This window comes from Streptopelia decaocto (genome assembly GCF_964273445.1).
Source record: "Streptopelia decaocto genome assembly, chromosome: 16".
NCBI classification, from domain to species: domain Eukaryota; kingdom Metazoa; phylum Chordata; class Aves; order Columbiformes; family Columbidae; genus Streptopelia; species Streptopelia decaocto.
In genome coordinates, this window is record NC_138671.1 from 4,932,943 (window position 1) to 4,956,787 (window position 23,845).

The following is a 23,845-nucleotide window of genomic DNA, read 5'->3' on the forward strand; positions in this document are numbered from 1 at the left end:
GGAAGTTTCTTGTTCATGGGATGTCAGGTCTCTGCATCCTGCTGCAGCATCCTCCCTCCTGCCGCCCCAGCCCGGCACTGGTGTGTGCTGGACACGCTTTTTATGGACGTGTAAAACAGGCTGCGTGCACAGAAGGGAGATGTTTACTGCAAACCAAGCTGTTTTTCTTTTGAGTCACTCTGTGTCTGTTGGGGGTAGGAAAGCCAAGCACTTCTCTTGGTAAATACCTTTATAAGTGACTTTTTAAATACCTTTTCATCCCGAGATCTTGGCTGGCTTTGCTGTCCTCTCCAGGTAGGCTGTGTTATACCCCTGCTGACTTTTGCAAGGTCACCCGGTAAGCTGACAGCAGAGAATCCAGATCTAGCTCCGATTAAATTGTTGGCCCAAGTGGTGCAGCCTGGACCAACGCTACGGGCTCGTGTCTGCGGGATGTCCCCTGTCAGCAACCACTTGCAGCCCTTAAGGGACAGGAGGGCGCCTGGGGCACGGCAGAGGGGGCTGCGAGTCCCCCGGTTGCCCGTGTCCTGGGTGGGGACACTTAGGGGTCTGTAAGCCAGGCTGAGCTCAGGAGCCTCAGCAACAGATTTGGGACAGACCACGCGCCTGGTAACAAAAGTGCAAATGCCTTAGGACCTGCAAATGGCTTTTGCGAAAGACTGGTTGGATTTGTTCCAGAGATCCACATCAGCAAATCGTCTGACAGATTGAATCGTGCAGAGGAAGTCAGGGGATGGTTGTTTGTTTTGGGGGTTTGATGGTTTTGCTTTGATTTTTTTAAAAGTGAAGGAAACTAAGTGCCATTTCAGCTGTGGGATCGCACAGTGGTTCAGGGCAGGGAGCTATTTCAGTCCCAAATTAATCTCCTGCTCTGATCCTTCCCTTGAACCCAGACAGACCTGGTGGAATCTGAGCTCTCAGAGCACCTGAAAAGGGATTCCTGGCCTGAGACTGAACAACCCTTGCAAAACCCCTACGGACCAGCTCTGCTGGCGCTGAGAACACAGGACTGTGCTGAGGATGGGGGTAAGAGTTGGTTTAACATGAGTTTTCCAAGCAGTTCCCATAGCATCACTCCCACAGCCTCCCCCTGCAAAGGGCAGCAGGGTCCTGCCTGTGCTAATCAGTCTTAATTAGCCTAACCAGCCTCATCTGGAGCCTCCTCCCACACCCCCTCCACCCTGTTTGTTCCCCAGCTGCATTTAAGCCTGGCTCCTTGCCTAGCTTGGTTTTTAATGTCTCGCCACTGTTTTCTGCTCTCCTAGGTTGACTTTGGATCCGCTTGGCTCGTTAATCACCAATAACGTGGCAGTAGCACCAGGTGAGAAATCCCACTTTGGGGACCAGGTTTAATGACCATCAGCCAGTACTGGGGATAACACGGGGTGGGAAACGGGGGTGAGGAGGCAGCGGGCGCCAGGATGTGCCCCGGCAGCTCCCAGCAGTTCACAGGAATCCAGCAAGATGTGGCTTGTCCCTGCTCTTTGCCCTGGCTGAGGTTGTCGAGGGTGTCTGGGAGCTGCTGGTGTTTTTCTTCTATCCATTTCCTGCATTTTGTGAAGGTGACGAGGGTGGTGGGTCCTGAAAAGTGGGGCTTTGGAAGGAATTGAGTTACCTTATCATTAGCTACATCAAAACTCTCACTGGTAGATGAGTATGGGGCAACAGGCTGTGGGTGCGAGTCTGATCCTGCTGCAGCCCATGGGTCGACATCTGGGGACCCTGAGCACTGGTTGGGTGGGGGGGGGGGTTTCACTCTAACAAATCCTGTCTATTAAGCTCTTAATTATCATTTACCTTAGCTTTTATTAACGAGGAATAAGAAATTTAGCAGGAGAAGGATCAAGAGAAGTGTTTTCCTGCTGCATCCTTGGAGGTGGTTGTGAGGGATTGAAGGTGTGCAGCCAGACTTGTGGAGTGTGGGTTTTTTAGGAAACCAGTGGGTTTTTGGGCTCCAACCGGCCCAGAGCAGCAGGTTTGGCCGTGCTGCTCTCAGCAGGTGCTCTGCCATCCCAGCCAGGTCCTGCTCGGGTCTCCTGTGCAAGGACGGGTGCTCCAAGGAAGGTGCAGGTGATGTCTGGAAGTCACAGCAGGGTGGGAGAGGAGATCCAGCGCCTTAGTGCCGACACAGGGGCTCTTCCTGCCCACGCAGAGGGATCAGCCTTGGGGTCCCTGCAATAGGAAAGGCTCCTCACCCCACGGGGAAGCGCAGGTCGCTGTGTGCATTGCGGTTGTGTTGTCAGGGGTGCGTGTGCAAACAGCAGAATGTGGCCTTGAGACTTTATATCATGGGCAAAACCCCTTTGGTTTGGCAAGTATGACCATCCCCTTCTTGTTGCATGTTTCTCTGCATTCAAATTTTAGATGAAAACCCACTGCAATATTAGGATGAGGTTGACTGTTAGCTATTTCCTAGCCTTTTAGCGACTAATCTGCCTGCTTTTCTGAGACATGTTGAACTCAGTGCCTGGGTTAAGGGCCTGGCTCTTTGCTTGGTTGCCCAGAAACAGTTTTCCTCATTTTTAGCCACTGTCATTTGAATTAATTGTGATCACTGGTGTGTGTTTTCCTGGCCGTGCTGTGGGACCTGCTGCCCAGCCTGTCCTGAGCTGACCCCCGGCTGGAAGGTGCTCACCTCTCCCAATGTCCCAATGATATTCATGGTCACGTACGGACCAGCTGAGCTCTCAGCTCGCCGAGGAGCTGTGTAAGACACGTGGAACTTGAGGACTCCTCACACTTCAGACTGATGATGGTTTTGCTTCAGGCTCCCAACTGTTGGAGTCTGGGGAACCCCTGGCGGGGATAGAGGCCTCTAATAGGGAATATTGCCCGAGGGTCAAATATCGGTGCCTTTGCTCATCTGCTATACCACAATCTGAAGGCAATTGCTAGGCAATTGCTGCTCCTCCCTTACTCTGGTTTGGAGAAACCAACATGTTTCTCCAGCCCTGGAATGCAGAGGCCACACGGGGACAATTTGCCTGTATAAAACTTGGGTTAAACTTTCAGCGACTGCTCCAAAACCAGATCTAGGTGGAAGGACATGGCGAAGGTCCTTGTTTCCCAAACAAGTTAGTAAGCTGGGGTGAAAATATCTGCAGGCTTTCTGGATGCAAGTAGATCTGGCTTGATTACTTTGTTCTGGGTGAGCGTGGGTGGGTAAGTGACGAACTGACCTTCGTCTTTACGTGACCGCCTGAGGCAGAGCGGAGGAGCGTAGGTGTTGTGCAAGACGTACTTATGGTTGTGTCCAGACATCTGGGTTTTACCCTCCCAGATGTGTGTGGAGACAAGGAACGCAGCAGCAGTTTCCACCGCTTTGTGCTGGAGCCCCAGGCCAAGCAGTCGGATGCTGAGCGATGCCTCGATGCTGCTAAAGCCCTTTCCTTCTTTAAAGTCAATCTGGGTTTCCTCTTTGTGCGCAGACGTGAGCGGGCAGGCCAGAAAAACAAATGATTTGTGCTCCAGGTAAACCTGGCAGAGAAAAGCCGAGCTGCAGGCTGGGTGACTAATGGGAGCTTTGTGGCGAGGTGGCCCAGCCCTGGGGAGCTGGGTGGCCCCCGGACATGGCGCGGTGGCCACGCGGGCTCAGCCCTGGCAGGAGCCTGAACCTTTCCTTCCAGAGCAGGGATGTGGGACTGTCCCCGTTATTCCCTTTGCAATGCAATGCAAAAAAAAAAAAGGCTGATAAAAGGGTTTTAAGTCCCTCTGCCGCAGCTTGTGTGTGTGCGCCGCTTAGTGATGTTGCGGCTATTGGAAAATCTCAGTGATGTTCTGTTACTCATCTTCTTCCCAAGCACCTGGCAAAGCCACCTGGGGAATTTATTGCCCCCAGTTGGCTTTGTGGGTAGGAAGGTCCAAACCCTGCCCTGGGCAGGTAGTGAGTTCCTCGGGTGTGTTTGTGCTGCCTTGGTGGTGACAGAGCCCCTCACCCGTGGCAGCTGCTTGTCCCTGGGGAGGAGCCTCCAGTGGGTACCCACATCTTTTTGGGGCAGCCTGGGGAGCTGTGACAAACTCAGCCAAGAGCCAGGGCCTGAACCCTCTGCTGAGGCCGGTCCTGCTGCAAACCACCCCGCTTTGTCCCTTCTCCTGCTGCAACAGGTCTAGAGCAGCCTGTGTTTTGGCAGGAGGGAGGGTGGGCTGAGCTTTGGGCTGGCCCCCCGTGACAGCAGGACCTTCTCGGTAAGAGACGATGCATAGGGTTAATTTTTAACATTCTGGTTGTGCCTATCCAGCACAACTCTGGTAATGCTGAGGCATTGCCTGTTTGCTGCAGCAAGAAGCAGAGAGATTTATTTCTCAGAGGAGTTAAGCAGGTGGCACAGCCTTGGATGGGAGAGCGAGGGATGGTACAAGGGCCTGGTAGCTCCAGGTCGTGGTTTCTGCAGAAACCACTGAATGATGCTTGTGTCTTCTGTGGAGTGATGTGTGCTAGAGGAACTGCCTGCCTGGCAGACCTGGAGCTGCTGAAGGGTCCTGCACAAAGGCTTTCCAGCCTACGTGGCCTTTTAGGACAGTCCTAAAGTGGGAGAGCAGGGAGGTTATGGCTGCAGGTCTGAAATGCTGGCTCGAATTTGACTTTCTGCTGACAAGTCCTGCCTTGTGAACGTGATTGAATATGCATTTGGTGTTGGCAGTGCCAGCCCTGCGGTTTCCATCTCTGCCCAAGATGCCGCCGGCACTTGAGCCTGGCTTTGCTTTGGGCAAGTTCACTGGCAGCCCAGACCTGCAGTCAGGTCTGGCATGGGGATGCGTCAAGGAGGTTTTTAAAGTACCGTCTTAAATCAACCCACGCTACGTGGTGACCTGGCTGTGGTTCCTGCCGCCCCCGTGCCCAGGAGCTTCCCGTGTGACCCCATGGAGGGGAGAACATCTCATGTTGGTGTTGACCCTGGCTTGGGGACGTGCCAACCCCCTCCCTGCTCGGGGGCTTCGTGGCTCCTGTCGCAGCGCGGATGAAGGGCAGGCAGGTACAGTGGTCACCAGCCGCTTGGAGTCCAAAGTAAGACCAAATTAATCTAAATTTTTCCATTGCTCACTCATGTCTTTGCTCTTCCCCCGAGCTGTCAATATTATCCACCTTTCAGCATCACCAAAGCCTGAAAATCTGGTTTGCCTCTTTGCCTCCCTGCTGCTCGTCCATCTGCTGGTACCTTTGCCTTTCCAGCTGAGTTGCGATGCTCTGTAAACAGGAAAGAACCTAAATCTCCGCTAAGCCACCGGTCTCACTAAAGACACAAACACTAGGAAGGCTGGCAGCTTTTGGAGGGGACGTAACAGAGCAACTATTCAAAATAAAACTCCCTCCAGGGTTTCCGGGCCCACAGCTGCCTGGCAGTTGCAGGCTCAGAACACAGGGGGAACGCAGCTGTGAGACACTCCAATTATTTTCCTCACGTTCATTCCATTTGTCTTGGTGGCAGCAAAACCTTGTACCTTTGGTCTCGTTTGCAAAGCTGTTTGCAAGCTCCTGCCCACGTTCAGCGGGGCCTTTTGTGGCAAAGGGGCAAAGCTGCCCCAAACAGTCAGAGCTCTCTGCCGTGTGCTGGCCCAGAGGCGAGTGGGGTTTAGCACACAGAAGTGGACAAAAGTCCCTTTCCTTTCTTAGCTATTCATGTTTAATACCTGCATTAACTTTCTAATTGTTTGTGTCTGTTAGTGGAAACCATAAAGCTAAATGTAGAAGTTTGGATTCTTTTGTATAAGAGAAAATTAGAAACAGGCCTCGCTTTGCCTTTTTCCCTGTTACTAACCTAGAAGGACTCCAAAATCTAATTATATATTCTCCTCTTGGCAAATCATTGTTATAAATGAACTGGAGCCAGAAGCAGGTGCCGAGTTTTCACCTTTCTTTCCCCATAATGCAGTGTTGGTGTGGTAAGGTGGTAAACAGATGTAGAGAAAGCTGCAGGCTTTGCTCAAACTTCTCAATCTTTATTGAGAAAAAAAAAAGAAATCACAGCATCTCAACTGTTATTCAAACACATTTAATAAACAAAGAGAAACAGTAGCAAAGGGCACTGAGATGTGACAAACTGTACAAAACCTCTGGGTTCGCAGGCAAACCCGAGGGGAGGAGCCCCCGGCCCAGCAGCAGGACTGGGAGCCGCTCCGTCCCACCGCCCGCAGCGAGCTGTGTCCCCCTTGCCTCGGCCACTCAGTCACCCCTGAGAAAAATACACTGATTGTTTTAAAAATGTGCAGAAACAAAGACACTTTAAGAAGTTAATTCCGGTCTTGCCATAATGGAACAACTTAGGCCACTGGGAAAGTTTTAAAAAAAACCCCAAACCTAAAGTGTCCTACTCTCCGTTCCCTGGATTAATGCTTTAAAGTGAACCTTCCCAAGAGGCACAAGCACCCTTGGGTATGCAGTAATCCACCCCTGCTCAATACCTTTTTTTTTTTTAGAGTGAATGGGACAAATTTCATCCTAATTCAGCGCTACTTTTGACGTAGTTGTGACTGAGTGAAAGGCAATGGAAGGAAAAGCCCTGTCTTGAGCACAGAAGGGACACGACTGGTGCATAATGCTGAGACCAGCCCTTGGTCTCAGGGTAAAGTCAGGAAAGGAGAAATCCTCCCTGGGAATGTACCTGCTCCGGATGGGCTGCACGCCTGGTCCTGAACATGGCCCAAGAATCCAGTGTCCAGTACCTGCGACTGGTTTTCCACCATAAGCTTGTTCTGTTGAAGACCTTGCAATCAAACCCAAAGAGTCTTCTATCTCCTGGCACGTCCTTGTTGCAGCGTGGAGGGGAAAACCAAGATGCAACTCCGACAAGTCTTCCTTGCACGTGTGAGTTAAACAGCTGCTCTGCTCAACTGGCAATGGTAATTTTTAGGCTCTCTGTGGCTTGGGGGGAGTGATGGCATCGTTCTTGCATCAGGCAATCCTCCGGTGGGCTGCACCACATGTGGCATTTTTTGGTGATACAGAAAAGCAACGAGGTATCGTCTTTATCTACTTGAGCTGTACTGACAGAAAATTGCCCTTTGCACCTGGTGTTGCTGTGAGCTCCATGGTCTGAACAGCGAGGTGCTCGCTGGCATCCGTGTGACAACAGCAGCTCGAACAGTTCCTGTTGCCTTTAGTTTGCTATTTCTTGACCAGTTCCCAGAATCTCCCTCCTCTGAGGAAGGGAAAGGAGACAGATGAGAGCGTTAAAAGGCTTCTTATGCTGCTAACTTGTGTACATGCGCTTCTAGATTTCTTAGCTGTGAGCACGGATGGACAACGACCAAGGCTACAAGATAGTGACAGAGGAGAGAGATCTACACACATCACAGTGTTATTTAGACCCAGCCAAGGAGTACAGTCTAATCACACCGAAACCGTCTCACCACACCGTAACAGAAAAGATGGAAGGAGCAGAAGAGCTGGGTTCTTCAGCGGGATGCCGAGCCAGTTGTGTTTCAACATCCTGAACCGACACAACGTGAATCCAAAGACATTTGGCACGGTCTGTTGCTACCAGGATTAAACTAGCGCAGATAATTAACCAGTCTCTCTTGAGAATGAGGCGAAGCCTCCACCGGAGGAGGTACGTTGGCAAAGCAGGGTGGGAGAGGACAGGCGACAGTCCGTGCAGCAGCGAGCAGAGTGCAGCGGCGTCGTGTCGCTCAGCGTCTTGTTTGCTGAGCCGGTTGTTGGACCGTCGGTAATGTTCTGCTATTGCAAGGCCCTGTCAGCAACAAGGGATAAGATGGGAAACCTGCCTAATTCTGTCTCAAAACTTCAAGGAGATTCCAGGTAGCTGAAGTCGTCCAGAAAGGAGCCCAACTCCTCAGTCCAGGTGAGGAATTTTCTGGTCCCTTAGTGAGAAATATCTGCTCTGAGCTCGTTAATGTCTGTGAATTCCAGCATCTCTGAAGCTTTGCGTTGAAGGTCAGGTTTGGGACTTGACTCAAAAAAAGACCCAGGTGCCTGGACACATGGGCTACAAAGAACAAAGCCAGGATGAAAAGGGGAAAAAACATGCAGCAAATTCCTAAGAAATTCCATTTACCAGACTAGGAGGGACACGCCCGTGGTTAGGGATGGCACAGATGAACAGAGCGGAACCAGCGACTGCGGTTTGGCTAAGATTAGAATCCAAGAGAGGCACAAACAAACATTTTGCACATCCATCCAAGGCATTCCAAAAAAAAAAAAAAAGTCACAGAAATTGACACATCACTTTGGACAAGAAACATTACACCAGTTTGGCAACTTTTCAGCAACACCCCCCCACCCCAACTCTGCGATGTCCCTCTGTCATTTGAGGTGATCATGGGACATGAGGGGGCTGCAGATAAATCACTGCATGTATATCAGGGATCTCCTCTGCAACGGATCTCGGGGGTTCAAACAAACCTACCTGCTTGCTACAGTACAAAAGAAATTCTGCCTGAAGTGTCCCCTTGGTGAGAGGGGAGGAGACAGAGCCCGCGCTGCTGGAGACAAACAAGGCAAAGCTGAACTTGGCAGCAACGAGTCTCCAACCTTGAAACTTTGCCCCAGGCTCAGGTGTGGCCATGGCAGGGATCTGGAGGGGGAGATGTCACCACTCTTCAGGAGGGAAGTGTCAGGGACAGAACGATCGCTGTTGCTATTCTGGGTGAGCACAGGTCTCTCTGTTGGTGCGTGTGGAGTAACAGGCTTTGGAAAACACCAGGAGCCTGTATGTAACGGTGTTAACAGCGAGACCTGTGTTAGACGTACACACAACTCCTCGCCCTTTAGTATCTAAGCTTAGCTCTTAGGAATTGAACAAGGAATAAATATGAAGCAAAAATGGAAGAGGTTTGTGGGTTTTTTTTACAAGTGGTTGTTTTGTTCCTCCTTTTAAAGCCTTGTTCTGATCTGGGGGGCACCACAAGGTCCCTGCACTTCTTCTGGTGGCAGATGTGGGTGCAAGAAATGGCACAGCTCAAATCCAGAGATTCCCACCTGTGGAAAGTGGGACTGATTCCTGTGGACCTGAGCGACCTTCGCAAAGGTTCCGACTGGGAATCTGGCCCAGCCATGGTTGGAAAAATTCAATACAGTGCTGGCCAAAAAAACAAAACAAATACTTGCGGAAAGAACTACCCAACTGCAAGAGCCTTTTCCTTCCTTGGTTTCGAGGGTCAGAGGGAAGCCTTTGCTTGTGACCAGAATTACTCGCTGTTGGCAGGACAGGCTCGGCTTTGCTTTGCGTTAGCTTGGTTACTGTACAAGGGCACGGTTGCACTGTGGAGAGATGCTCTGCCCAGCCCGACTGTCCTTTGACATCTGGGAGTTTGAATGGAGTGGACACTTGGATTACATCCGGGATCCTCGCTCTTGAAGAATCTGAAAAAGAAAAGAGCTTCTATAAATACCTTGGACAAGTTTAGCTGCAAAAGTTCGTGTTCAGAGTCCTTGTTTTTTTTTACAGAAAAAGGAAAGATGGACTCAGGTCAGAGTAGCTTCTGGCTTTTATGCTACCACAACAAATGACAGGCTGGTTAAAGCTGAGCCCCTTCTCTAGAACTCATGCTTAGCTGCTTGCCAGGAGTTAAGAATGTTGCCTTTTGTTGCTACCCTGGCGAAAAAGCAGAGTGGGAAGAAGAGAAAAAAGCTTGTCCCTTCAAGCACAAAATGTGACCAACCTCCACGGTCCTTGCTATGCTGTCCTCCCTTTCCAAGTCTATCTCTTTCCTCCAATTTTTTTTGTCTTCATTTGAAACACAGAAAGAGCCTCAGCTCTTGTCCTGCAGTAACATGAGATCTTCCAAGAGGGGAAGATGATGTGTACAGGAGGCAACAGGAAAGCCGGTACGCAGAACTGCTGCTGCAATGATGGATCCGCTGGTGTAAGGGCATTTTCTTTGCGTAGGGGAATTCAAGCCGATAGCCCTGAGCAGAGAGCTTACCTTTGCCTTCTCGCTGGGCTCCTTGACGATGCCATTGGTAGAATTGTTGAGCTCCCTGGACACAACGCAGAGGAATTCTGCCTGGTCTTCGTTTCCGTAGTTATAGGAAGATCCAATGCTGATCAGCTGCGTGACAGGAGACAAACAAGGGAACTATCAGTTAGTCTGGACTACTTCTTCATTCTTACAGTTGCTGTGTGAGGTGTGACTGTGCTGGGACACCTGTTCTGGTTGCAAAGTGTCTCCCTGCAGCCTCCTGTGTCACAGGCTTTCCCGTGTGTGTGAGGCAGGGACACAGTGACTCCAGAGCTCTCTACTGGCACCTGGAGCCCCAAGGAGGAATTCCAGCATGAAGCTGTAATGCTGAACACAACAGAATGTTTTCCAGCTACTGAGGGCAGAAAACACATCAGATTTCCCAATATCCAGCTAATTCGGATACGGGGCAGGCAACGCAGACTGCCTGGGCCAGACTACACTGAGCTCGGCTCTCAACTTGCCTTGTGACTTTGATGTGTAAAAACTGGAAAGGCAATTCTTTACCACAGACAGATGTTAAATTAACTGGGGGACATGTGGCAGACTGGCACCATTCTTTATGCAGACGCTGTCAAGATGGAGTTGGATATCTGTATAAATGGGATTATATTCTGCTACTGTTGTGATGAGGGTCTGGACCTGATCCAAGAAATCCCATCTGTCTCATTTATCATTATTACATTAAAAGGACGTCCTGGAGTACAGAGCCAATTTGTCATTTACAACTCAGTTCTGCTTTCCAGATAATAAATCTAAGTACCCTGAAGAAAGCAATGTGAATCTTATCATCTGTGTATATCTAGGAAACTTTAATATGCAGCGTGCACCCTGACTTCTGTGTCTTAAAGAACTTTAGAAGAGAGACCTCTGTATTTATGTGTGAGACAGATGCAGCCAACAGCCTTCCTAGACAGACAGTTATCTGTACGGTTAGAGTGCAGCTGCAGGAAGATGTGGGGGTGTCGTACTGATTCACCTCCCATACTGTTTTAAGTAGGTTTTGATGTTTGTGCTGAGGCTGGTGGGGATCTCGGTGGTTTGTGCAAAGGTTGTGGATGGCGGAGGGAGGGAACAGGCAGGGAACTCCAGCACCTGCTTGTAACCAGTATCTTGATCCTATTATTATAGATTTGAAAAGCAGGACTAGGAAAGAGGCGAGGGTGCAGGTTCCTGTACAGGGCACTGCGTACAGCCTTTGAGTTTTGGGGTGTTTATGTGCATGTGTGAAAGGTGATGTCTGTTAAGCAAATTTTTGGACAGCAACACCTGGGTGTTGGAGAACTGCGTTTCCATAAAGCTGCTACTGGCTCTTGGTCACAAGACTTTGCTGCCAGCTCACAGGGGCAAGAGTTTTTGCTGCCTCTCCACTATGCCATAGGAGTTTTCAGGCATTACAGAACAGATATTATGAAGAAGTGATGCCAAGTGCTGCTGCTAATCCAGTGCCTCATTTCATGTCAGCACATCTCCCACAACATCCCCTTGCACTGGAGCTGGACTAACTGGGAGGATGGCAGAGCTGTAATCCTGAGCCTACTCTGCACTTTCTTAATATAGCATTAACAGGGAGGGCAGCTGGTTTCCAGGTCTCCATCCTCCTAAATAAGAGGACTGCGTTTGGTTCCAGAAACCAGATCTGGAACTGATGCCACATGCAGCTTCAGTGACACTGAGCCCCGAAACTGGCTGCGTTACAAAGGCATCTGCAGGAAGTGGATTTCTCATGTCACTCAGCGCCTCTTTAGCAAACGCAGGAGTTGTGGCTTTGAGCTTGCAGAAAAATTGTGCCGTGCGTTTTTTTCATGGCTCTGAAAATTTTCCTGGATAAAACTGTTGTAGTGGAGCCTGGTATATGTGATGAAATGCAGGAGAAGGGAAGAATTGTTCTGGGACTTGACAAGAGTACAAGAAGTCCTGAGAGAAAATGAAATCTCTCTTGGCAGTTTGAGTGGATTTTGCCTTTCCCTGTCAGTTATTCTATACCAGTTGACTGCTGCTCAGCTCAGAGTGGTTATTCAGAAGAGCAGCATGAAGTGCAATTAAACAGCAAACTGCTGATTCCATGCGCAGCTTTCAAACGGACTCTGCTGGTTTTTGATAATGGTACCTGTTCGAATTTCCACCCGTCGGACATCGTGGACACCATCTGCGTGAGCTCCTCCTCTTGGCACTGCAGGACCCTGTACACGTGCTTCACAGGTCCCTAATGCGTGGAGAAGAAAAATACGTTTAGTAATTGTTATACTAGTATCAAGCTAGGAAATTAATTAATAAGCCTCTCCTGCTCAGTCATTTTGTTATTTGAGGAAGTCTGGGCCCCACAGTCTTTCTGAGGTTTCATCCTTCTGATCACCCAATTGATTCCAAACCAGGTACACACGCCTGGCACGTGTCTCTTCACAGCCTTCCAGGTGTCTGAGGGCCAGTGAAAGCAAAACTACTTTGGCTTTCAAACCTATTCAATGCTTTTTGAAAACATTTTTCTTCTGAAATTGAATCTGCTGAGTGTGTTAAAATCATCTGAGCAGCAATGGGAAAAAAATGCCACAGAGACAGATCTAAAGGGAAGAAAATGGTTTAGAATTTGAACTATTCTTTACACACCAAAGCAGTATGTTTTGCTTTATAACTACCCAGTTTTCTCCTGGCTCCTCTTGTTTAACTGTTTGTTTCCCTGCAGTGCTAACAAGCTGACTCAGTGGTTTGTGCTTACAGAACCACAATGGATATTGGTTCCTAACAGTGACTTGGATCTACCTAAAAGCACTGATTGCATCTGTTAAAGACCACTAAACAAAAACCTGCTACTTTAAGCATTTTCAGCCACATGTCCTTCTGCTACACTACAGAGAACAACTGACTTCATAACGCAAAAGTTCCTGGGCATTACCTGGGAGGTTCTGTTCTCGTTATCCCGTATCCGCTCCTTCACCAGCCGCACAAGAGACGCAATATTGTAAAACTCAGCTTCTTCCAGTACTCCTAGGAAAGGAACCAAAGCAGAGAGAAATTCCATCACTTTGTACAGGGTAGAATGAAGATGATTCTGCTACATGGATGCAACAGCTGCTCCTGACTCCAAATCTAGCCCAGATGTGAGAAAATCCATGAATTCTGAATAGACTGTGCCACTGATCTCATGTTCTCAGGCTGGAAGAAAATGACCAATGAGCTGTCCTCTCCTTCTGGGACTCAGAGGTTCTCTAAGGAAGATTATTCCACTTTCCCTGGGATTAATCAGAAACCTTGTGGTACAATCTCTATTTTATTTGCACAGCTCTATTAGGGGAAAGTCACCAAAGCTGCCAGCTTGTAGAGAACTGCTGTCTGTGGAGATGTGCTAATCGATCTTTTCCTCTGCCAGAAAGCTTTGAAGTGATCAGATCAGTGCCAGGTTCTGTGTGAGCCCCAGACTGCTGCTTCCTGGAAGATACAGAATCTAATGATTCAATCCCTGTTAATGAGTAGCCTTCTGAGAAACTAATGGTACTAACAACTCTGCTGGGAAATGCGACTTGCTCACCCCTTACACATCCCAATGTCAGGAGCCCAGTGTGCTCAGGCAGGTTTTTGGCCACCAGCACCCTGGCTTGTACCAGCACCGCTGTGGCCAGCAGGACAGAGAAGTGATTGTCCCCTTGTGCTGGCCTCTGGGGAGGCCAAACCTCAAATCCTGGGGTCAGTTTTGAGCTCCTCATGGCAAGAAAGCCCTTGAGGTGCTGGAGCGAGTTCAGAGAAGGGAACAGAGCTGGGGAAGGGGCTGGAGCACAAGTGTGATGGGAGCAGCTGAGGGACCTGGGGGGTTCAGCTGGAGAACAGGAGCTGAGGGGAGACCTTCTGATCTCTGAACTGCCTGAAAGGAGCTTGGAGCCGGGGGGGGTCGGGCTCTGCTCCCCACGAACAAGCGCCAGGAGCAGAGGAAACGGCCTCAAGTTGCGCGAGGGGAGGCTGGATCTGGATCTGGGGAACAATTTATTCCCATACAGGGCTGTGGGGCATTGGAACAGGCTGCCCAGGGCAGTGGTGGAGTCACCATCCCTGCAGGGGTTGAACAGACGTGGAGATGAGGTTCTCAGGACATGGAGTAGTGCTGATGTTGGGTTAACTGTTGGCCTCAGTGATCCTGAGGGTCTCTTCCAACCAAAATGATTCTGTGATTCTCTCGGATACAGCTCTCTAACAGCATTTGCAGCTCCTCCCCTGTGACTTTCTCTTACCTTCTTCTGCCAGCTCCTTGTTTATGATGAGCTTCCCGTGTCGGAGGTAGTTCAGTATTGGACCAAAATATGTGGGATCTCTATCAATCAGATACGCCCCAGTCTCATCCTGATGAGTGTGCATGGGAACGAAGCAGGGAAGGTTAAGTGGTAGCAGGAAAAAACATCATTTCAGTTGAAAACAATAAATTGAACAGTTTCTCCTTGAGAACCTGGATTAATTTGGCTATGAAAGGTGTAATGACTCCACATCTAAACCAACATTTATTTTTTTTCTTTTCAATATCTGAACTCAGCTACAAATGCTGCAGATGCTGCCAGTTAAAACCTTCTAGGACAGAGTTCATATACCTAGAGAGGAAAGCAGGGATTAGCGGTTTTTCCTCTGCAATAATAAAAACCAAAAGCAGGCAGCTGTGTTCTGTCTAAATTTGTTTTCCAGCCTAGTTTAACTGGGAGACTCTGGAGGCAAATTGGGTCTCCAGTTCTAGCTGACAGTACATAATAACTACAGTAGCTCTTTTTTTTTGTTTCTTCCTACTGCTGAAAATGCACTTTGCAGCGCACCAGCCATGTCTCTAGCAATCAAATAACTATTGTCATTAAATAACCAACGATTCACAACCAAAGCATCTCTTGAGGCAGCTTTGAAGTGCTGACGAAGCCTGTGCTTTAGTCTGTCGTGTAACTCCCTTAGATTACTTTAAAGCAATACTTGTCCTTTCGATCAATCTGCTCCAAAGCAATAAAAACTGTGATAAAAGCCCTTTGAAATGTCACCTCCTCTACCTGCTGATGCTGGTGCATGCTGTTTTGATCACAACCAGGCTTTATCTTTTGATTAAATTCTGAACAAAGCGGCAAGAGACCTGAATAACCTGAGTCTGACCTACCCACAAAATATTTACAACACTGTGCAGTGGTACCTACAGAAAACCCACGATTACAAGAACAACTGTTTGCAAATTCCTTAAGATATGCTGCAATGACTGCAAAACTATCCACCCATGTATGGAATGTGCTCTGTGGTCTTTTATGAGAGCAAGGTGAGATATTATATATATAATATCTATATATCATAGATATAATATATATATCTTTTCTATGTATATTTTATACTATATATATATACATGCTTAGGGTGAGAGATCATTACAATCCCCATTTCTCACAAGGTTTTCTCCCCGTTCCCTCCCTGCTGCAGGAAGGGGCTGGGGAAGGGGCCGGTTTGCTCCCTGAGGAGCCGCATCACGGCAGGAGGTGGAGAGGACCGGGGGGTTACAGCCTCTCCGCCCCGTTGCCGGGGATGTAATGGGAGCCGTGTGACACGAAGGACATGGAGCTGGTGTGGGTCAGAGCCACGCGTGTCCCTCGGGACGGTGGGAGCGGGGCTGCCGAGGCGCTCGGCCCGTCCACACCACGGGACGGGGGCTGCTGGCCCTGGGGACACCGGGAGCTGGGGCGGCACCCGCCCGTGCAGCAGTCGGGGCGCTGCCCCCGGTGACAGCGGCTGCCGCGGGGGCTCAGGCGGCCCGAGGAGGGGCGGCCACCGCCCGGGTCCCGCCGGCCCCGGTCCCCCCGGGCCTCACCTTGTCGGAGCCGAGCTCGGGCCCGTCCTGGCAGCAGAGCCGGCACAGGAAGGACTTGGGCTCCCGGCACAGGGTCTGCCGGGTGCTCACGAAGTACGTGCCGCCCACGTTCAGCCGAACCCACTTGGAGGCCGCGGGCGGCCGGGCCGCGCCGGGCGGGGACTGAGCCCCAGCGGCTCCCGCCGCCGCTCCGGCCGCGCGGGGGCTGGGCGGCCCCGGCGCTCCCCCGGGGCCCGGGCTGGGCGTGCGGCCCCGCGGCGGCCCGTCCGCTGCCGCCAGCTCGGCCATGGCGGAGCCGCTCAGCGCCCCCGCGCCGCCATCGCCGCCCGCAACGCCGCCGCTTCCGGCGCGGAAAGCGCTTCCGGGACAGCGGCGGAGGTCACCGGGAAGGCGGAGAGTGACGCCTTCCGGTGTGGCTGCGCTATGATTGGGCGGTGGGGTCGGGGGCGGGACTTCCGGCGCTGTGGCGGTGTCGGTCAGTGAAGGTGAGAGCGGGGCCGGAGAACCGGGGAGCGGGTCTGGGACCGCGGACCCGGCCTGCGGGGCTGAGGGAGAGAGCGGGCCGGGGGACGGGGTGTGAGGCCGCGGCGGGGCCGGGCCCTGTGCCCCTCAGGCCCCGCTCGGTGCCGTCGATCCCCGTGTCCCCAGCCCCGAACCGCCCCGCGCCTCCTCAGCCCCGCGGTCCGGGCCCTGCCCGCCCCAGCCTCACCCGCCGTGTCTCTCCCGGCAGCATGGCGGGCCGCAGAGCTGCCCTCAAGGCCATCGACTGGGCGGCCTTCGCCGAGAGGGTGCCCCCCAACCAGCGGGCCATGTTCAACGCCCTGAAGACCCGCAGCGACGCGCTGTCCGCCCGGTGAGTGTCCGTCCAGCCCGCGGCTGAACCGTTCGGCCTTCGCGGTGCTGCCCTGGGCAGGTGTCGGTAGCGCTGGTCTCGCAGGAGTGTCCTGATGGGCACTGACACAGGTCACCTTCGGGACAGCTAGTGGCTTTTTCTTTGCAAATCTTCTTTACTTAATCCTCCCCGGAGTAAAACAACAGCTGCAACGTAAAAAAGCAGCTCTGTGAAAGCGGTTTGCTTTGGAGTGGGGCCTGAGGAGGTGCCGTCGCCACCCCAGGTCCTGCCGGTCCCGATCCCCCCGGCCTCGCCGTGTCGGAGCTGAGCTCAGGCCAGTCCTGGCAGCAGAGCCGGCACAGGAAGGACATAAGTGCTGCACAAACTCACAAGTCTTCTCAAATCTTTCAGCACCTGCTGCTTCGTACAAACGTTGGCTGTTGCAGCCACAGAATCACAGAGTGTCAGGGGTTGGAAGGGACCTGGAAAGCTCATCCAGTGCAATCCCCCCATGGAGCAGGAACACCCAGATGAGGTTACACAGAAGGTGTCCAGGCGGGTTGGAATGTCTGCACAGAAGGAGACTCCACAACCCCCCTGGGCAGCCTGGGCCAGGCTCTGCCACCCTCACTGGGAAGAAGTTTCTTCTCATATTTAAGTGGAACCTCCTGTGTTCCGGTTTGCAGTCAATATTGCTGATTGCCTCTAGCTCAGCGTTGTGCAAACTGCCCGACCCTTCCTCACAGGGCTGCTCTGCAGCAGTTTGACTTGGAGCGGGGCTGCGGGCTGAGCTTGCTTGTCCATATAGACAAGTCTGTTCCAAGGGCAGAGGGGTTTGTGGAAATGGTTCATTGCTGCTTGTTAATGGTGGACCTGAAGATATTTAAACTATATTTACTCAGTTCTGTTGGCACTCTGGAAAGTAACCATGGCAGAGAGCAAGTGACAGCACAGAGTCACTCCTGGGGCTGGTTGTTACTGGTGTCCTCTGCCTCTCCAGGTTGGCTGCTCTGCCAGAGAAACCCCCGACCATCGACTGGGCTTACTACAAGACTGCTGTTGCTAAATCCGGCATGGTGGATGAGTTTGAGAAGAAGGTCAGTGTCTGTGTCAGCTCTTTGGAGGTTTAAAAGGGGAACGTGTCTGGTGTTGAGAGGGACACACCAGAACTGGCAGAGGAGTCTGGTTTTGGCTGGCAGGTGCCCCAGATTTACACCCTGCAGTGTCACCAACCTCGAGGTCACTTCAGCACCGTTTTTCAGGAGGAAACATGTGGCACTGTACAGTGAGAAAGCTGGTGAAAGAGAACTTAATAAATTATTTTGGCTGTGGGAGTGTATTCGGGCAGTGCCTCTCCTGAAGCAAACGTTCAGAGCGTTTCTCTGACTCACAGAAGGGGGTGGTGCGTGGCTCTGTGCCCTGTGAAACGTGTCCAGCTCACGCATCCCTGCAGGGGTTGTCGTCCTCTCTGCAAGCAGGAGCTGACAAGCACGAGCGAGGCTTTTGCTGCAGGACACGTTGTCAATGGCACCAGGAAAACTGGCCTCCCAGGGCTGGGAGGAGCCGCTGACCTCAGCTGGATCTGAGAGCTTTGCCTTGGGGGAAATAAGTCTGTGATAGGTTAAATCTTTGGGATTAGATGTCATTGCTTCCTCAGAGCGCTGTGCTTTGCTCTCTGCAGTGCTGTGATGAACGTGTGTAGTGTTACATGTCGTGGGTGTTAAGCAGTGCAGAACAGGCTGCTTTCAGCTTGCAGGCGAGCAGCCCTGCTTGTGAAGGACACAGTCAAGCTGCAGCAACCAGTTTTAGAAAGCTCGTTAACTTACGCGGTTATGAGTGTATCCCAGGAGGGAAGGAGGGAACGTTCTCCCGCTGCTGGGGAGGGTGACCTCGGTGTGAAAGATTATTTCAGCCAAGCAAACCATGTAAAAATTTTCTCTTCTGATTTACAGTTCAGTGCACTAAAGGTTCCTGAGCCAGTGGATACACAAACTGCCAAAATTGATGCCCAAGAGCAGGAGGCTGTAAGTGTTCAAACTGTTCCCTCACACCGAGGTTGTCTCTGAGTTGTGCGAGGGTGGGATGGGGTGAGAGGGAAGGAATGTTCTGTGCGGGAAGGGCAGAGCTGAAGGCTCCGGCCCTCATACATGTCTCTGTCTTTTGACTAAGCGATAGGATCTCTGCACACAGAAGGGTTTGGCTGGCTGGGATTTGAGCAAGATTGTGTCCACTTATCTACTGTAATGATGATGAATTTTAATGCCAACTTAAAGCGTGGGGTTACAGGTTCGCTCTATGTCATTGTCTTAAAAATCTCCACCATGTCCTCTGCTTTCCCACAGTCCAAGAGCACCGCTGAGTACGTGCAGGCTTCCAAGGCTCGGATTGCCCAGTACGAGCAACATGTAAGTCCAAACTTAGCCTGTTGAATATTCTCTTTAAGCCAGCCTGGCACGTGCCAGGAAGCACCAGCTCCTTCTTGCTGACAAGTGCTGTGTAACATGTTTGTCTCTGCTCCCACTTCCAGCTCCAGAAGCTCAAAAGCATGATTCCCTTTGAACAGATGACGTTTGAAGACTTGAACGAAGCCTTCCCCGAAACCAAACTGGACAAGGAGAAATACCCGTTCTGGCCCCACAAACCGATCGCTGATCTGTAAACTTGTCTGGAGGCAGTTTGTCTAACGACTGTCAGACTCGACGATCTTTTAAATAAAGTGCTTTCCCTCCTGTCCCTGGCTTAGATCTTAGACATGAGGTTGCACGGTTTTGAGACATATGGAACAATACAGTAATGTGCAGACAGCCCAGTTTTCCTGCATTTTGTCTTTTCCACCTTGTTTTTGTAGCAAACCAGGTCCTGTTGTGTCTTCTGTAATGCAAACAGTCTGTCCGTTCATCTTTGCAACCACCTGGTACAGGAAATGTGGTTCTTCGGCCACTGCAGGCCAATAGTTACTTGGAAGTTGAAGCCTTTGGAAATACTGGAGTGCGTTTAGTCGTGACCTGTGATGCCATGGGAGACAAGTCTCAGCAGTTCTCTGGGCAGAGATCTGGGGCTGATTTCTAGGCTGGTTGCAATGGTTTAGGTGCAGCCAATCGCAAAAAGATTTGGAGTGTAGATGTGTTGAGATGCATAATAAAATATATATATATATATATATACACTTTAAACATCACAAGTATCACCCTGTTAATCCTGGTGATCTTGTTATTCTTTCTGTCCTGGGTTTCTGAACAATGTGGATCTCACTGAAACTCACAGAAACAATAGTACAAACACTTCAGACTTGCATTGTTTAATTTAATTATCTGAGGTGGAATTCTTACACCATCTTTCCTCAGAATGGAAACATCTCCGTAAGAGAAGGGCATTAACTGCCTTTTCTGTTGCTCATGTTTGGGGTAAGAATTAGAGACAGAGTGAAGGCATCATCCCCAGATTTCACAATTATTTTATTAAAATACCTCACTAACCCAGAGAATACCTTAAGAACATAGTTCTACTTAACTAAAGTACAAAGCACTAAGCATGCAGATCTCATGCTGTGTGGATTTGTTTTTTAAATTTTATTTTATTTAGGCAACTTCACTGCAGCTCTAAGTATCAAGCAGGAGAAAAATGACAGTGGAGGGGTGAGAAGCAATAGAATGGAGAATGACTGAACGAGCAGAGCTGGCCTCTAGCTGCTCCATTTTATACAAATAATAGCAAAAAACACCAGGGACAGGTAGAAGTGAGTGTAGAGAAGCACCTTCTCCAGAACCGTCAGGAACGGGTCCTGCTCCAGCGGGTGCCTCTGGGGGTTGCCTGGTCGCCCTTTTTCCTTGTCCTTGGGAAGGTTCAGCCGTTGGGCGCCTTCCTTGGTGGGACGTTCCATGGGCAGCTTGTTGATGGTTCTCGTCACCAGCACCTCTGCAAAAATGTGTCACTGTGGGGCTGGTGCGTGACCTGAGCAAACCCACCCGCCCTGGAAGGAACCCACAGTAGAACGCACCAAACCCTCGTTCCAGAGGTTGTGGGTGGCTTTACCTTGCTGGAAGCTCCCGAGAGTCTTGTTGAAGCGCAGGGATTTGTGCTGCTGGTGCAAGAGGAAGAAGGTGTCCAACACGGCCATGATCATGAGCAGGAAGGTGCCCAAGAAGAACACAACTGTGGAATAAGGAAACAAAGAAAACTCTTGGTAATTTGCATTATTTTCTTGAAGGTAATCCTCTCAGTGTTCAGCTCTCTGGAGGGAGGATATTTCTAACTCCAGCAAGCTGATAAATCTTATCTGTTCATTACATCAGTGCTCATAAATGTGTCCAGAGACACCCAAAGACCTTCCTTAGGTTGGTACCTGTGTAAAAATCATTTTTTATTCAATAAAATGGGTACCTATTATGGGTGGTTTGTTGGAGGAGGTTGGGAGCATGTTGTTGAGGATCACGGCTAACATGGAGCTGCCAAGGATGATGGTAATCTGGAAACTGATTTTCTCCTCGAGAGAGCTGGGGCCAAACAGCACAGCCATGTCCAGCAGGTACAGGGCGCACGTCGGGAGGATCAGGTTCAAAACATACAGAATGGGGCGTCTGTCCATGGAGATCTGGTGAAGAAGATGACAAAATTTACATCAGCAGGAGAGGACTTTACTGTACTGGGAAAATACTTGTTCCCTAATGTAGAGAATTATCTTTTTGTGTGTACATGGCAAATCAGTGTAATATAACATAAAAGTGCTGCCGTACCATGTAGGTGACCACAGAAAATTTTCCATCATCCAGCATCTCTGTGTGTTCAAGGATGCTCATGTTGGTGAACTTCCATTCTCCATCAGTTAGGAAGAAACTCTGGCTGTATTTCATGATTTCCTCTGCTGTCCGTCTCGCCTTCATGACAAGGTCTGTTACTGCTTGGGCAGGAGGAGGGGAGAAGTTGCAGAATTTAGGTATTTGTTAGAGGTCAGTTATTTCCTCTCCTGTTCCTCCCCGCCAAGGGTGTGTGCAGATGGGGAGAGGCAACGTTGCTGTCACTGCTGGGGTTTCTTAGCCCATCCGGGATAATTTAAAAAGGACTTTGGTGAAGAGACTTGGCTGGACCTCTGGGAACGTGAATCAGAAGGGAAATCCCTGGTGAATTGGGGCAGTTGTGCTTTGTGGGTGGGAGCTGGAGGGTTTCGTGTCACCTCTGCTTGTTTTTCCACCCTTCCTGTTGGGATGAACTCTGACTGCACTTTGGATCCCTGAAACTGTCTTTAATTCCCTCGCATTTGTGTGGCTTTCGGGTACGTTTAAAAAGCAGTCCTGCAAAATTTTATGCAGACAAGTAGCCTTGTTGCAGGAAGCCTCCCAGTGTTTTGGTGTGTAGACACCAGTCCTGGGTGCCACACAATGTCCGGAGATGTTGCTGGGAAATAAGCCAAACCAGAATGACAGTGTTTGAGCTTGTTTTCCCTGGTCTTATGTGACCCCAACCCAGTGTGAGCACGTGGTGCTGCCAAGGGAACCCGGGAGTCAGATCTGTCTGATCTATTCCTCCTTTTGCAAATTATGGTGATCCTGCTGTACCTGGGTGGAGATACGAAGCTATGCTCACGTTGCACATCTGGGTGTCGAAGGGAAACTTGAGGATCATCAAGCTGCAGGTTAAGGTGACCTGGAAGGCCTGGGAGAAGTTGAATGTGCCATTGTGCATGATGGTCACATAATCCAAATGGGAGTTTTGTCCGTTCACTCTGGAGGAAACAGAAGGGGAGAGTGACCGAGCGCCAGGATGTTCCTCAGTCTCTGAAAGCCCGGGCTGCCAGCATCCCTTTGGGGGTTTGTGGCATCACCCAGCCCTGGGATGCGGCCGTGAGGAGGGGAAATCTCGCAGAAGAACTGCTGGGCTGAGGCTGGAGCAGCTCTGCACCCCCTAACGTAACCCCGTCCTCCTTCCCTGGGGCAGGGGCTCGTCTGGCTCTGCCGAGCTGCCTTTCCCCCCGTCCCCCAGTGCCCGTCCCTCTGCCAGACCCACCGTCCTGTGTCCCACAGCAAACTGCTCAGGGTCATTTCATTCCTGGTCTCTGGTCTCTGCTGCTTCCTTATCTCTAACTACAGCCCATATGGGATGTTTCTGGAGATGCCACAGCATTACAGAGCGTTTTGTTTAAACTGTGGTTGCTGTTAATCTATATTACAAGGTTCTTGGTTGCAGAGAGCTCATGGGAACCACTTTTAACCATATAAGTTGATCCCATTTCTTATAATAATACCAACAGTTGCCATCCATTATATTTCTCTTAAGCCAGTGGATAAAAACAAAGAGGGAACCTACCGCTCTAAAATGAAGATGGGGGGAGACCAATACATATCCATGGGCACAACGACTTTGGAAATGTTGCAGAAATCCTGCGGGTCCCAGGTTGCAAAAGGGTTTTTCCAGCTCTGGGGAAAGAAGGTGCAGAGAGAAATGAGTGCTGGGCTCAGCACCAGCTGTCGTGCTGGGCACAACAGGAGAGAAACGCTCTCGAGGGACCTACCAGGTCCAACACGAAGTAAAAACTGACCGTCTGGAGCTTTTCGACCTGGAGAGATAAAATGGAAGATATTTAGCTGATTTTTTAAAGGTACATTCAATGCAGAGCCCAGCTTTCCCCTGTTGCTCTTGCCATGGACAGCACGGACGGCAGAAGGTCAGCTCAGGAGAGCTCAAGGATCTCCGTCCTGCAGCTGAAAGGTGGGAGCATGTGGTCCCGGTGATTTGAAAAAAGATAGATTATTGTTGACGTTTGCATGCCAGTGTCCTGCAAACGCATAGCTAAGTTCAGGTACCCCACAGGGTACCCCACAGAGCCTCCAATAAAGTGGTGGTTTGTCTGAACCTGCCTCGGAGCTTTTCCCTGGAAGTAGTTGGGAGAAAAGGCTCCGTATAATCCCAAAATACTTTAAACCAGCAGAAAGCTGAAGAAGCGGATTCTCATCCCCGTGGCCTTGCTGGCCCAGCCCTGCCTGGCAGAAGACTCGGACCCTGACGTAGCAATCGCCCAGTGTTCTGTATAAAGGAGGTTTGGGTCCTTACCACAGAGAGAATAGCCACCAGGAGAAAATCCATCCTCACTTCCATGGGCTCCTCCAGGTTTGCCTTGGGCAGGATGTGTCTGTGCAGCTTGCTGTGAGAGGAGATGTTCAGGTGCTCAACCACATCGTAGTAGGTGCAGACGTACCTTGGAGCAGCCCCTGCTAGAGAAAAAGATATATATATATATATCCACTTGAATCAGGAGAGGATCAGGTAAGATCTCAACCTGTGAGAGAGAGTTG

The 23,845-nt window shown here is 50.5% G+C and overlaps 2 protein-coding genes across 3 annotated transcripts; one reads left to right on the forward strand and one right to left on the reverse strand.

Annotated features, from left to right (window-relative positions):
- Positions 1-5,974: 5,974 nt before the first annotated feature.
- On the reverse strand, positions 5,975-16,030 carry KCTD2 (potassium channel tetramerization domain containing 2). The gene is made up of 6 exons (XM_082067212.1): positions 15,728-16,030; positions 14,139-14,247; positions 12,812-12,903; positions 12,029-12,124; positions 9,883-10,008; positions 5,975-9,319 (listed from the first exon to the last, which is right to left on the reverse strand). Exons 1-6 carry the CDS (start codon positions 16,013-16,015, stop codon positions 9,290-9,292), a joined length of 741 nt encoding a protein of 246 aa, XP_081923338.1. The 5' UTR covers positions 16,016-16,030; the 3' UTR covers positions 5,975-9,289.
- Positions 16,031-16,109: 79 nt separating this feature from the next.
- ATP5PD (ATP synthase peripheral stalk subunit d) lies at positions 16,110-19,290 on the forward strand. Of its 2 annotated transcripts, XM_082067214.1 has the most exons (6): positions 16,110-16,212; positions 16,458-16,580; positions 17,560-17,656; positions 18,512-18,583; positions 18,902-18,964; positions 19,087-19,290. In XM_082067214.1, the coding sequence occupies exons 2-6, from the start codon at positions 16,459-16,461 to the stop codon at positions 19,216-19,218; spliced, it is 486 nt and encodes a 161-aa protein (XP_081923340.1). In that variant the 5' UTR covers positions 16,110-16,212; position 16,458; the 3' UTR covers positions 19,219-19,290. The 2 variants fall into 2 exon arrangements, with proteins under 2 accessions (XP_081923340.1, XP_081923339.1); XM_082067213.1 differs by lacking the exon at positions 16,110-16,212 and having other exon boundaries at positions 16,219-16,580.
- The last annotated feature ends 4,555 nt before the right edge of the window (positions 19,291-23,845 follow it).

What these genes read in the sequence shown, in the direction of transcription:
- KCTD2 (XM_082067212.1), bottom strand. Translation starts at nt 16,015, where the DNA reads ATGGCCGAGCTGGCGGCAGCGGACGGGCCGCCGCGGGGCCGCACGCCC. An exon ending in ACGGGTGGAAATTCGAACAG is followed by an intron (nt 10,009 to 12,028) that starts GTACCATTATCA and finishes CCTGTCACGCAG; the next exon opens with CTGATCAGCATTGGATCTTC. An exon ending in AGCCCAGCGAGAAGGCAAAG is followed by an intron (nt 9,320 to 9,882) that starts GTAAGCTCTCTG and finishes TTTCTTTTTCAG; the next exon opens with ATTCTTCAAGAGCGAGGATC.
- ATP5PD (XM_082067214.1), top strand. Translation starts at nt 16,459, where the DNA reads ATGGCGGGCCGCAGAGCTGCCCTCAAGGCCATCGACTGGGCGGCCTTC. An exon ending in TGGATGAGTTTGAGAAGAAG is followed by an intron (nt 17,657 to 18,511) that starts GTCAGTGTCTGT and finishes TCTGATTTACAG; the next exon opens with TTCAGTGCACTAAAGGTTCC. An exon ending in ATGCCCAAGAGCAGGAGGCT is followed by an intron (nt 18,584 to 18,901) that starts GTAAGTGTTCAA and finishes GCTTTCCCACAG; the next exon opens with TCCAAGAGCACCGCTGAGTA.